The following is a 14,061-nucleotide window of genomic DNA, read 5'->3' as shown; positions in this document are numbered from 1 at the left end:
CGCCACTGGTACACAGGTACTATAGGAACATCAGGTACGAGTACACTAAGATGTAGTTTATATAGCAGTATAAACTTGTCTGAACTTTATAAAGTCTTATAAAGACTTTATAAAGTCTTATAAAGACTTTATAAAGTTCAGATAATGGAAACCATGTCATATTTTTGTCTTTAGTCATAAATCTGGATTTCTCCGTGCTCCCGTGGGCGCGTGCGAGACGGAGCGCGCAAATGAACAGCAGACGGGGTCGCGCGGGAGACGGCCAAGAGGAGTGTAGTGCTGCGTTCAAGTGTTCCTCGTAAACTCCACACTCAAGTTTTCTCCCGTCATCTCTGGTTGATTTTGAATCTTTATTTAAAACCATTAAAAACAATCTGAACTGAATTATATTCATAAACACATGAAGCTCCAGCATTAAAACAATGATTAATATCGATAAATAGTCTCATAAAAAATATATAATACCACATTTTACTGAAGGAGCATTTTAGCAGATCACTACTACCCTGTAGTTTAACGACACGCGCTCTGTACCAGCAGCATGCGCTGCCTTCTGTGGAACACGAGACAATAAAGAAACACCAACACATGGAAATGGACAAGCGAGTGAGATCAAAGGAAGACAAATATACAGTCACCTTACTGTTATGTACATACATACCTTCAAACACACCTGTAGAGATATACAAATAAGCAATACGTCAAAATATGTTCTCCCCTTTTCAATGCGCAGTGTTCAAACGTCCCACGGCCCCGGAAGGCGGCGCGCCGCCCGACCAGCAGGCAGTGCGCGTGATATCCTTCCGCGGGAGAGAAGCGCGCGGCCTTTCACTCGCGACGACACAGGATGCGAACGGGCGGCGCTCGGTAACGTTTCCCCGCAACACCCGCGTGAGAAAACACCGAGCCAGCACCGGGGAACTCCCGCCTCTCTCACCGCCGACTGAACCCGCCCGGTAACCGACTGAGCTTTGTGAATCGGTCTAACCCAGTCCCGCTGCGCGGCAACCAGCCGAGGAGGAGAAGCCGAAGAATGGAGCTCATCACGATCCTCGAGAAGACCGTCTCTCCAGGTGAGCGGCCCCAACACGCGGGCGCGTGTGTTTATATTCGTATGTATGCATTCATATGAGATCCGGGCTGCTGCTAGCCGGTTAGCTCGTCATGCTAACACATTGCGGCCTCTGTGAGGCGGGCAGCTAACCGGTGAGCAGCGCACCGGGGCGCGGTGGAGCCGTGGCGGGGCACCGGGGCTCGGAGAGGGGGTCTGGTGGAGCTCCAGCCCGGAGCAAGAGCTGCTAGCTTTTAGCTCGTACCAGCCTAACTACCGGCCGCTTCTTCCGGTTAACGGGACCGAGTCATAGAGACACGTCCCGGTGGCTGTGACCGGTCATCGTTACACCGGGAGGATGTGGATTAAACCGCGTGGATGTTCGTTACACCGGCTGCTAGTTTATTCCGGAAGCTAATGTTAGCATGCTAGCGAGCACGTTGGAGCCTCGCGCTCCTCAGACCGGGAACCGGGGTTACCCGTTACCGGGACGGACCAGGGAGTTAACCGGGAGGACCCGCGTGTTAACCGCCCCCCTCCTCCCTGGCGCCTTCCCTCCTTTATCCTTCCCTGTCTCCTCTCCTCAGATCGGAATGAACTGGAGGCGGCGCAGAAGTTTCTGGAGCAGGCAGCGATCGAGAACCTGGTGAGCGTGAAGCTGCGCGCGCGCACACACACACACACACACGCGCAGCCCAATGGGCCTCCAGTTCCCACAATGCAACAGCGGAGCAGTCTGGTCACAACAACGAGACTCAGAGGAATAAACTGGAGATTAAAGATGAGTTTAAACATCCAGCTGAGGATCCTCCCTACACACACACACACACACACACACAGAGACACACACACACAGACATATATATATGTATACTAGAGATGCACCGATCAGGTTTTTGGTGCCGATCACTGAAATCAGTATCTGCCGATCCGATAATACCGATCACCGATCACGGTGTTGATTGAAGCATTCTATTTATTGTGTAGCATTATTGCTATGAGGACTATGAGGAAATACATATATAAAGCACCTCAAACATTAAAGAAATTACTGATTTCTTTAAACATTTAGGACTTTTACTTTGAAAAATGTCCTAATTGATACATTAAAATGTATTGATTGCTATTATAGGGGATGTCAGATATGTATGGAACACATCTGCATCATTCATTTCCTGGAACTCTTGGGGAAATCTATAGACAGGACTTTGTTTAACATACAAAAGTCTGACTTATCTTTATAAACTCTTCCTTGGTGCAGTAACAATGTGTTAATGTTAGCATAATTTAAGCTAAATCTCAGAAACGATCTCTAAAGATACAAAATCAGTTCATTGTTTACATACATGTACTACGTTAGTAACGAGCTAACGCTAACTTGTTACTACTGTTAGCAACGAGCTAATAACACAGTTCTGTGTTTTGTAATCTGATTACTTGAGTCCCATCAAACAGCATTGTACGCTCCTTGTGGTACAGCAGAGTACTGCGGCACCGAGTCGCTCTTTACCGTGACCTCTGTGTCCTCAGCCCACGTTCCTGGTGGAGCTGTCCAAGGTGTTGGCCAACCCCGGGAACACCCAGGTGGCTCGGGTGGCCGCCGGTCTGCAGGTGAAGAACTCCCTGACCTCCAAAGACCCCGACGTGAAGACGCAGTACCAGCAAAGATGGCTGGCCATCGACGCCAACGCCCGCCGCGAGATCAAGAACTACGTGAGCCGCCGCGCCGCTCGCCGCCTCCGACCGCGCCGCCGCCGCCCTGACCGCCGTCTCTCTGCCCCGCCAGGTGCTGCAGACGCTGGGCACGGAGACGTACCGGCCCAGCTCGGCCTCGCAGTGCGTCGCCGGGATCGCCTGCGCCGAGATCCCGGTGACCCAGTGGCCCGAGCTGATCCCCCAGCTGGTGGCCAACGTCACCGACCCCTCCAGCACGGAGCACATGAAGGAGTCCACGCTGGAGGCCATCGGCTACATCTGCCAGGACATCGTGAGTGACGCCCCGCCCCCAAACACTGTTCTCGCTTGACCCCCGCTGACTCCGCCGTGGCTCCTCCAGGACCCGGAGCAACTGCAGGAGAACGCCAACCAGATCCTCACCGCCATCATCCAGGGCATGAGGAAGGAGGAGCCCAGCAACAACGTGAAGCTGGCCGCCACCAACGCCCTGCTCAACTCGCTGGAGTTCACCAAGGCCAACTTCGACAAGGAGGTAACCGCAGCTCGCAGGGGCGGGGTTCAGGACCACGGCAGGAAGTGGTTTATTTAGTAGGACTTGTTGTGATGCAGACCGGTGTCCGTGTTTCAGACGGAGAGACACTTCATCATGCAGGTGGTGTGTGAAGCCACGCAGTGCCCCGACAACAGAGTGAGTACGGCAGGGCCCGGCTGCACGGTCCACCGTGGAGGAGGCGTGTCCTCTGATGTGTGTGTGTGTGTCCAGGTGCGTGTCGCAGCCTTGCAGAACCTGGTGAAGATCATGTCCCTGTACTACCAGTACATGGAGACCTACATGGGTCCGGCTCTGTTTGCGGTGAGGTTCTCGAGCTTCTCGTGTTGCGTCATCGCTGCACTGCACAGAAATGAGACTCGTCGGATCAAATGTTATGGACGACATATCATTTAAAGCTTTACGTTTATTTTTCTGCTCTATACCGGGTTCAACTAGTGGAACTGTTGTCGGCTCCTTCCTCACCTCCTTCCTCTCTTCCCAGATCACTATCGAGGCGATGAAGAGCGACATCGACGAGGTCGCCCTGCAGGGCATCGAGTTCTGGTCCAACGTGTGCGACGAGGAGATGGACCTGGCCATCGAGGCCTCAGAGGTCTGTGTAAGCAGACTTTCATCTGTTGACACGTTGCGTCCGCCTGGTTAGCCCCGCCCCTTTTGACCACCTTCCCCCGTGCTCTCGTCCAATGGCAGGCCTCGGAGCAGGGACGCCCCCCCGAGCACACCAGTAAATTCTATGCCAAAGGGGCCCTGCAGTACCTGGTCCCCATCCTGACCCAGACCCTCACCAAACAGGTGCGTATTCGCTTCGTCGACCTTCGTCCGACCCGCGCCGCCACGTGACCTTTGACTCGAATCCCTTCAGGACGAGAACGACGACGACGACGACTGGAACCCGTGCAAGGCGGCGGGCGTGTGCCTGATGCTGCTGGCCACCTGCTGCGAGGACGACGTGGTTCCCCACGTGCTGCCCTTCATCAAGGAGCACATCAAGCACCCCGACTGGCGCTACCGGGACGCCTCGGTCATGGCCTTCGGGTCCATCCTGGAGGGGCCCGAGCTCAACCAGCTCAAACCACTGGTCATACAGGTCAGTCCCCCACACCAGTTCACCCCCAGACCAGTTCACCCCCTGCCCAGTTGACCCCCCCCGTCCTCAGGCGATGCCCACCCTGATCGAGCTGATGAAGGACCCCAGCGTGGTGGTGAGGGACACCACGGCCTGGACGGTGGGGCGGATCTGTGAGCTGCTGCCTGAAGCCGCCATCAACGAGGTGTACCTGGCCCCCCTGCTGCAGTGCCTCATCGAGGGCCTGGGGGCCGAGCCCAGGGTGGCCTCCAATGTCTGCTGGGTAAGCCCCGCCCCTTTAGTCTCTCGGCTTCATGGAAACCAACACTACCCAAGGTCATGTGTCATGAAGCGCCCGCTGGTCACATGGGGCTGTGGAGGAGCAGCAGGAGAAGTTGACTCCTCCTTGTCTCCTCCTCTCAGGCCTTCTCCTCTCTGGCTGAAGCAGCTTATGAGGCCACAGACGCTGCCGAGGAGCAGGAGGAGCCCGGCACCTACTGCCTGTCCTCGTCCTTTGAGATCATCGTCCAGAAGCTCCTGGAAACCACCGACAGGTGGGAGAAGCGGGTCGCCGGGCCTCTTACTGTTGCCCTGCTGGTGCTGACTGTGATGCCTCTGCAGACCCGACGGACACCAGAACAACCTCCGCTCTGCCGCCTACGAGGCGCTGATGGAGATCGTGAAGAACAGCGCCAAGGACTGTTACCCCGCGGTGCAGAAGACCACGCTGGTCATCATGGAGCGGCTGCAGCAGGTCCTCCAGATGGAGGTGAGACGGGTTTAGTGTGTGTGTGTGTGGTCCTTGATGATAACATGCACCACGCTGACGGTGATGAAACACCCGACTTCAATCTGAGACTTCCTGGATGCGGCTTCGCTTCCCAGCTGCCTCCTCCTGTGTAATGATGTCACTTCCTGTGTCCCCAGTCTCACATCCAGAGCACCTCGGACAGAATCCAGTTCAACGACCTGCAGTCGCTTCTGTGTGCCACTCTACAGGTGTGCCCTCTCACCTGAGCTGTAAATCCCGCTCTTGCTTTGGAGGATTCTACGGTGCTGATGCTCTTCTTGTGATTTCCTGTGTTGAAGAACGTCCTCCGCAAAGTGCAGCATCGGGACGCCCTGCAGATCTCGGACGTGGTGATGGCGTCTCTGCTGAGGATGTTCCAGAGCACCGCCGGCTCCGGGGGCGTCCAGGAGGACGCTCTGATGGCCGTGTCCACCCTGGTGGAAGGTACGCACCTGAAACGCATCAACGGGAGGGTGGAGGCGCGGTTGATGACGGCCATTTTGTGTTTCAGTTCTGGGCAGCGACTTCCAGAAATACATGGATGCATTCAAGCCTTTCCTGGGCATCGGACTGAAGAACTACGCCGAGTACCAGGTACTGAAGTGACCTGTAGACTAGTGACCTGTAGACTAGTGACCTGTAGACTCTAGTAGTAGACTGTAGAGACCTATAGACTCTAGTAGTAGACTGTAGAGACCTATAGACTCTAGTAGTAGACTGTAGTGACCTATAGACTCTAGTAGTAGACTGTAGAGACCTATAGACTCTAGTAGGAGACTAGTGACCTATAGACTCTAGTAGTAGACTGTAGAGACCTATAGACTAGTAGTAGACTGTAAAGACCTATAGACTAGTAGTAGACTGTAGTGACCTATAGACTCTAGTAGTAGACTGTAGTGACCTGTAGACTCTAGTAGTAGACTGTAGAGACCTATAGACTCTAGTAGTAGACTGTAGTGACCTATAGACTCTAGTAGTAGACTGTAGAGACCTATAGACTCTAGTAGTACACTGTAGTGACCTATAGACTCTAGTAGTAGACTGTAGAGACCTATAGACTCTAGTAGTAGACTGTAGTGACCTATAGACTCTAGTAGTAGACTGTAGAGACCTATAGACTCTAGTAGTAGACTGTAGAGACCTATAGACTCTAGTAGTAGACTGTAGAGACCTATAGACTCTAGTAGTAGACTGTAGAGACCTATAGACTCTAGTAGTAGACTGTAGAGACCTATAGACTCTAGTAGTAGACTGTAGAGACCTATAGACTCTAGTAGTAGACTGTAGAGACCTATAGACTCTAGTAGTAGACTGTAGTGACCTATAGACTCTAGTAGTAGACTGTAGACCTATAGACTCTAGTAGTAGACTGTAGAGACCTATAGACTCTAGTAGTAGACTGTAGAGACCTATAGACTCTAGTAGTAGACTGTAGTGACCTATAGACTCTAGTAGTAGACTGTAGAGACCTATAGACTCTAGTAGTAGACTGTAGTGACCTGTAGACTCTAGTAGTAGACTGTAGAGACCTATAGACTAGTAGTAGACTGTAGAGACCTATAGACTCTAGTAGTAGACTGTAGTGACCTGTAGACTCTAGTAGTAGACTGTAGAGACCTATAGACTCTAGTAGTAGACTGTAGAGACCTATAGACTCTAGTAGTAGACTGTAGTGACCTGTAGACTCTAGTAGTAGACTGTAGAGACCTATAGACTCTAGTAGTAGACTGTAGAGACCTATAGACTCTAGTAGTAGACTGTAGTGACCTATAGACTCTAGTAGTAGACTGTAGACCTATAGACTCTAGTAGTAGACTGTAGAGACCTATAGACTCTAGTAGTAGACTGTAGTGACCTATAGACTCTAGTAGTAGACTGTAGAGACCTATAGACTCTAGTAGTAGACTGTAGTGACCTATAGACTCTAGTAGTAGACTGTAGACCTATAGACTCTAGTAGTAGACTGTAGACCTATAGACTCTAGTAGTAGACTGTAGAGACCTATAGACTCTAGTAGTAGACTGTAGTGACCTATAGACTCTAGTAGTAGACTGTAGACCTATAGACTCTAGTAGTAGACTGTAGAGACCTATAGACTCTAGTAGTAGACTGTAGAGACCTATAGACTCTAGAGACCTATAGACTCTAGTAGTAGACTGTAGAGACCTATAGACTCTAGTAGTAGACTGTAGTGACCTATAGACTCTAGTAGGAGACTAGTGACCTATAGACTCTAGTAGTAGACTGTAGAGACCTGTAGACTGTAGAGACCTATAGACTCTAGTAGTAGACTAGACCTATAGACTCTAGTAGTAGACTGTAGTGACATATAGACTCTAGTAGGAGACTAGTGACCTATAGACTCTAGTAGTAGACTGTAGTGACCTATAGACTCTAGTAGGAGACTAGTGACCTATAGACTCTAGTAGTAGACTGTAGAGACCTATAGACTCTAGTAGTAGACTGTAGAGACCTATAGACCCTAGTAGGAGACTAGTGACCTATAGACTCTAGTAGTAGACTGTAGTGACCTATAGACTCTAGTAGGAGACTAGAGACCTATAGACTCTAGTAGGAGACTGTAGAGACCTATAGACTCTAGTAGGAGACTAGTGACCTATAGACTCTAGTAGTAGACTGTAGAGACCTATAGACTCTAGTAGGAGACTAGTGACCTATAGACTCTAGTAGTAGACTGTAGTGACCTATAGACTCTAGTAGTAGACTGTAGAGACCTATAGACTCTAGTAGTAGACTGTAGAGACCTATAGACTCTAGTAGTAGACTGTAGTGACCTATAGACTCTAGTAGTAGACTGTAGTGACCTATAGACTCTAGTAGTAGACTGTAGTGACCTATAGACTCTAGTAGTAGACTGTAGAGACCTATAGACTCTAGTAGTAGACTGTAGAGACCTATAGACTCTAGTAGGAGACTAGTGACCTATAGACTCTAGTAGTAGACTGTAGTGACCTATAGACTCTAGTAGTAGACTGTAGAGACCTATATACTCTAGTAGTAGACTGTAGAGACCTATAGACTCTAGTAGTAGACTGTAGTGACCTATAGACTCTAGTAGTAGACTGTAGTGACCTATAGACTCTAGTAGTAGACTGTAGAGACCTATAGACTCTAGTAGTAGACTAGTGACCTATAGACTCTAGTAGTAGACTGTATAGACCTATAGACTCTAGTAGTAGACTGTAGAGACCTATAGACTCTAGTAGTAGACTGTAGAGACCTATAGACTCTAGTAGTAGACTGTAGAGACCTATAGACTCTAGTAGTAGACTAGTGACCTATAGACTCTAGTAGTAGACTGTAGTGACCTATAGACTCTAGTAGTAGACTGTAGTGACCTATAGACTCTAGTAGTAGACTGTAGAGACCTATAGACTCTAGTAGTAGACTAGAGACCTATAGACTCTAGTAGTAGACTGTAGAGACCTATAGACTCTAGTAGTAGACTGTAGAGACCTATAGACTCTAGTAGTAGACTAGTGACCTATAGACTCTAGTAGTAGACTGTAGAGACCTATAGACTCTAGTAGTAGACTAGTGACCTATAGACTCTAGTAGTAGACTGTAGAGACCTATAGACTCTAGTAGTAGACTGTAGAGACCTATAGACTCTAGTAGTAGACTGTAGAGACCTATAGACTCTAGTAGTAGACTGTAGAGACCTATAGACTCTAGTAGTAGACTGTAGAGACCTATAGACTCTAGTAGTAGACTGTAGAGACCTATAGACTCTAGTAGGAGACTGTAGAGACCTATAGACTCTAGTAGTAGACTGTAGAGACCTATAGACTCTAGTAGTAGACTGTAGTGACCTACAGACTAGTAGTAGACTGTAGTGACCTATAGACTGGTAGTAGACTAGAGACCTATAGACCAGGTCTACGGGGTCTGGTCCTTGATGATAACATGCACCACGCTGACGGTGATGAAAAGCCAACCACATGTATCTGAGACCTCCTCCCGTCTCGTCTATTAGACGCTCATCTTTGATCTGCTGACAAAACACAACTCAGTACTCAGTGAGCTGAGGAACTGCCTGATGATGATGCTTTTCTAGGTGTGTCTGGCGGCGGTGGGTCTCGTGTGTGATCTGTGCAGAGCTCTGATGTCCAACATCCTGCCTTTCTGTGACGAGATCATGCAGCTGCTGCTGGAGAACCTGGGGGTGAGGACGAGGAGTCCGGCCGTGTCTTATTGTCTTCAGTCAGTTATTACCTTTGGATGCATGAAGATTCAATTCAATTCAGTTTATTTGTATAGCCCAATTTCACAAATTACAAATTTGTCTCGGAGTGCTTTACAATCTGTACACATAGACATCCCTGCCCCAAAACCTCACATTGGACCAGGAAAAACTCCCAAATAACCCTTCAGGGGGGAAAAAGGGAAGAAACCTTCAGTAGAGAACAGGAGGATCCCTCTCCAGGATGGACAGATGCAATAGATGTAATGTGTACAGAAGGACAGATTTAGAGTTTAAATACATTCAGTGAATATGACAGAGTGGATGAATAGTTCATAGTAGGCATATTCCACGATGGAGACCTCCACGATCCATCAGGCAGATGGCGGTGGGGAGGAGGAGTGGGCGGAGTCTCAACAGTGGGCGGAGTCTCAACAGGACAGTGGCGTAGTCAGGAGCAGGAATTCCACCCAGACCTCAATGATCCATCAGGCAGATAGGATCTATGCCGTCTCATAGGGTCCGATGACCCCATGAGACGTGAAGTCACAAGGACTCCGGGGAGAAAGCAGAGTTAGTAACGTGTGAACGTGAAGATGTGTCCGTCTGGTCCTTGATAACATGCACCACGCTGACTGTGATGAAAACCCCAACCACATGTATCTGAGGCCATCCCTTCCTGTAGCTGGTCAATGGCGGTAAAGGAACTCCTCTAACGAGCTCGTCCCTCTGTCCAGAACGAGAACGTCCATCGGTCGGTGAAGCCTCAGATCTTGTCTGCGTTCGGAGACATTGCTCTGGCCATCGGAGGAGAGTTCAAGAAGTACCTGGACATCGTCCTGGACACGCTGCAGCAGGCCTCTCAGGCTCAGGTGGACAAGGTAAACTCCCTTCAGGACATGGTGACCAGATCTGTTATTATGGGCTGTCAGGCCAACAGTAAACCAGCATAAAGTAAAGACTGGCAGTAGACCTTTGTGACCTATAGACTCTAGTAGGAGACTGTAGAGACCTATAGACTCTAGTAGTAGACTGTAGAGACCTATAGACTCTAGTAGTAGACTGTAGAGACCTATAGACTCTAGTAGTAGACTTTAAAGACCTATAGACTCTAGTAGTAGACTGTAGAGACCTATAGACTCTAGTAGTAGACTGTAGAGACCTATAGACTCTAGTAGTAGACTGTAGTGACCTATAGACTCTAGTAGTAGACTGTAGAGACCTATAGACTCTAGTAGTAGACTGTAGAGACCTATAGACTAGTAGTAGACTGTAGAGACCTATACTCTAGTAGTAGACTAGAGACCTATAGACTCTAGTAGTAGACTGTAGAGACCTGTAGTAGACTGTAGTGACCTATAGACTCTAGTAGTAGACTGTAGAGACCTATAGACTCTAGTAGTAGACTGTAGTGACCTATAGACTCTAGTAGTAGACTAGTGACCTATAAACTAGTAGTAGACTGTAGAGACCTATATACTCTAGTAGTAGACTGTAGTGACCTATAGACTCTAGTAGTAGACTGTAGAGACCTATAGACTCTAGTAGTAGACTGTAGTGACCTATAGACTCTAGTAGTAGACTGTAGAGACCTATAGACTGTAGTGACCTATAGACTAGTAGTAGACTGTAGAGACCTATAGACTCTAGTAGTAGACTGTAGAGACCTATAGACTCTAGTAGTAGACTGTAGTGACCTATAGACTCTAGTAGTAGACTGTAGTGACCTATAGACTCTAGTAGTAGACTGTAGAGACCTATAGACTCTGGTAGTAGACTGTAGTGACCTATAGACTCTGGTAGTAGACTGTAGAGACCTATAGACTAGTAGTAGACTGTAGAGACCTATAGACTCTAGTAGTAGACTAGAGACCTATAGACTCTAGTAGTAGACTAGTGACCTATAGACTAGTAGTAGACTGTAGAGACCTATAGACTCTAGTAGTAGACTGTAGAGACCTATAGACTCTAGTAGTAGACTGTAGAGACCTATAGACTCTAGTAGTAGACTAGAGACCTATAGACTCTAGTAGTAGACTAGAGACCTATAGACTCTAGTAGTAGACTAGAGACCTATAGACTCTAGTAGTAGACTGTAGTGACCTGTAGACTGTAGAGACCTATAGACTCTAGTAGTAGACTAGTGACCTATAGACTCTAGTAGTAGACTGTAGTGACCTATAGACTCTAGTAGTAGACTAGAGACCTATAGACTCTAGTAGTAGACTGTAGAGACCTATAGACTCTAGTAGTAGACTAGAGACCTATAGACTCTAGTAGTAGACTGTAGAGACCTATAGACATTAGTAGTAGACTGTAGTGACCTGTAGACTGTAGTGACCTATAGACTCTAGTAGTAGACTGTAGAGACCTATAGACTCTAGTAGTAGACTGTAGAGACCTATAGACTCTAGTAGTAGACTGTAGAGACCTATAGACTCTAGTAGTAGACTGTAGAGACCTGTAGACTGTAGTGACCTATAGACTAGTAGTAGACTGTAGAGACCTATAGACTCTAGTAGTAGACTGTAGAGACCTATAGACTCTAGTAGTAGACTGTAGTGACCTATAGACTTTAGTAGTAGACTGTAGAGACCTATAGACTCTAGTAGTAGACTGTAGTGACCTATAGACTCTAGTAGTAGACTGTAGAGACCTATAGACTCTAGTAGTAGACTGTAGAGACCTATAGACTCTAGTAGTAGACTGTAGAGACCTATAGACTCTAGTAGTAGACTGTAGAGACCTATAGACTCTAGTAGTAGACTGTAGTGACCTATAGACTGGTAGTAGACTAGAGACCTATAGACTCTGGTAGTAGACTGTAGAGACCTATAGACTCTAGTAGTAGACTGTAGAGACCTATAGACTCTAGTAGTAGACTGTAGAGACCTATAGACTCTAGTAGTAGACTGTAGTGACCTACAGACTAGTAGTAGACTGTAGTGACCTATAGACTGGTAGTAAACTAGAGACCTATAGACTCTAGTAGTAGACTAGTGACCTATAGACTCTAGTAGTAGACTGTAGAGACCTATAGACTCTAGTAGTAGACTGTAGTGACCTATAGACTGGTAGTAGACTAGAGACCTATAGACTCTAGTAGTAGACTAGAGACCTATAGACCAGGTCTACGGGGTCTGGTCCTTGATGATAACATGCACCACGCTGACGGTGATGAAAAGCCAACCACATGTATCTGAGACCTCCTCCCGTCTCGTCTGTTCGACGCTCATCTTTGATCTGCTGACCAAACACAACGGGTGTTTTCTTGCTCCCGGTCCAGACGGACTACGACATGGTGGACTACCTGAACGAGCTGAGGGAGGGCTGCCTGGAGGCCTACACCGGGATCATCCAGGGCCTGAAGGGGGACCAGGAGAACGTCCACCGTAAGCCAGCGCTGAGCGCCGACGTCGGTTCCTCCCCCCGGCGGCAGTGTGTCGGGGGGCTTTCACGACGTCGCAGAGTAACGAGTCTGATTCACCCAGAGCGCCTCGGGGCGGCGGCGTCCTGGTTTTGCGAGATTCGACAGAATGAAACCGTGTAACGATGCAATGTGTCTCTGGAATGTCCTCATCTTCATCATCTCCTCTTCCTCCCCGCAGCTGACGTGATGCTGGTGCAGCCTCGGGTGGAGTTCATCCTTTCCTTCATCCACCACATCGCAGAGGACGAGGACCACTCGGACGGAGTCGTGGCCAACGCCGCCGGACTCATCGGGTAAGGGGGGGGGGGGGGGGGGTGTCACCGCTGATGGTCTGAGGAGAATCATGCACCACGCTGACTGAGTGATGGACCCAAACCACGACGTCTGAGGCCAGAACTAGGGCTGCAACTCACGATTATTTTGATAATCTGTTGATTATTATTTTTGATTCATCGGATTAAAAAACAAAAAACTGTAATTTTCAACCCGTTATTCAAAACGGGGTTCGTACGGTCATGGACAACCTTCATTGGTCATGAGGATGAACCTGTCCATTGGTCATGTGATGAACCTGTTCATTGGTCATGTGGATGAACCTGTTCATTGGTCATGTGGATGAACCTGTCATCTGATTGAACCTGTCCATTGGTCATGTGATGAACCTGTTCATTGGTCATGTGGATGAACCTGTTCATTGGTCATGTGATGAACCTGTTCATTGGTCATGTGATGAACCTGTTCATTGGTCATGTGGATGAACCTGTTCATTGGTCATGTGATGAACCTGTTCATTGGTCATGAAGATGAACCTGTTCATTGGTCATGAGATGAACCTGTTTATTGGTCATGTGGATGAACCTGTTCATTGGTCATGAGGATGAACCTGTTCATTGGTCATGAGGATGAACCTGTTCATTGGTCATGTGGATGAACCTGTTCATTGGTCATGAGGATGAATCTGTTCATTGGTCAACATGTGGATGAACCTGTTCATTGGTCATGAGGATGAACCTGTTCATTGGTCATGTGGATGAACCTGTTCATTGGTCATGAGGATGAACCTGTTCATTGGTCATGAGGATGAACCTGTTCATTGGTCATGTGGATGAACCTGTTCATTGGTCATGTGATGAACCTGTTCATTGGTCATGTGATGAACCTGTTCATTGGTCATGTGATGAACCTGTTAATTGGTCATGAGGATGAACCTGTTCATTGGTCATGAGGATGAACCTGTTCATTGGTCATGTGATGAACCTGTTCATTGGTCATGTGGATGAACCTGTTCAT

The 14,061-nt window shown here is 48.3% G+C and overlaps 1 protein-coding gene across 2 annotated transcripts; it reads left to right on the top strand.

The window, feature by feature from the left end:
* The first annotated feature begins 786 nt into the window (after window positions 1–786).
* Window positions 787–13,356, top strand: kpnb1 (karyopherin (importin) beta 1). 2 transcript variants are annotated; one of them, XM_056406286.1, is made up of 20 exons: window positions 787–1,073; window positions 1,639–1,697; window positions 2,582–2,764; window positions 2,838–3,038; window positions 3,108–3,260; window positions 3,357–3,416; window positions 3,492–3,581; window positions 3,763–3,873; window positions 3,972–4,073; window positions 4,144–4,368; window positions 4,439–4,630; window positions 4,771–4,901; window positions 4,969–5,116; window positions 5,275–5,346; window positions 5,437–5,581; window positions 5,649–5,731; window positions 9,216–9,323; window positions 10,079–10,222; window positions 12,628–12,733; window positions 12,950–13,356. In XM_056406286.1, the coding sequence occupies exons 1-20, from the start codon at window positions 1,034–1,036 to the stop codon at window positions 13,066–13,068; spliced, it is 2,472 nt and encodes an 823-aa protein (XP_056262261.1). In that variant the 5' UTR covers window positions 787–1,033; the 3' UTR covers window positions 13,069–13,356. The 2 variants fall into 2 exon arrangements, with proteins under 2 accessions (XP_056262261.1, XP_056262260.1); XM_056406285.1 differs by having other exon boundaries at window positions 3,763–3,879.
* Window positions 13,357–14,061: the final 705 nt, after the last annotated feature.

Source organism: Pseudoliparis swirei, chromosome 23, assembly GCF_029220125.1.
Source record: "Pseudoliparis swirei isolate HS2019 ecotype Mariana Trench chromosome 23, NWPU_hadal_v1, whole genome shotgun sequence".
Taxonomy (NCBI): Eukaryota; Metazoa; Chordata; class Actinopteri; order Perciformes; family Liparidae; genus Pseudoliparis; species Pseudoliparis swirei.
This window is presented reverse-complemented; position numbering and strand designations above follow the sequence as displayed.

What these genes read in the sequence shown, in the direction of transcription:
- kpnb1 (XM_056406285.1), top strand. Translation starts at nt 1,034, where the DNA reads ATGGAGCTCATCACGATCCTCGAGAAGACCGTCTCTCCAG. An exon ending in TCAAACCACTGGTCATACAG is followed by an intron (nt 4,369 to 4,438) that starts GTCAGTCCCCCA and finishes CCCCGTCCTCAG; the next exon opens with GCGATGCCCACCCTGATCGA. An exon ending in TTCTGTGTGCCACTCTACAG is followed by an intron (nt 5,347 to 5,436) that starts GTGTGCCCTCTC and finishes CCTGTGTTGAAG; the next exon opens with AACGTCCTCCGCAAAGTGCA.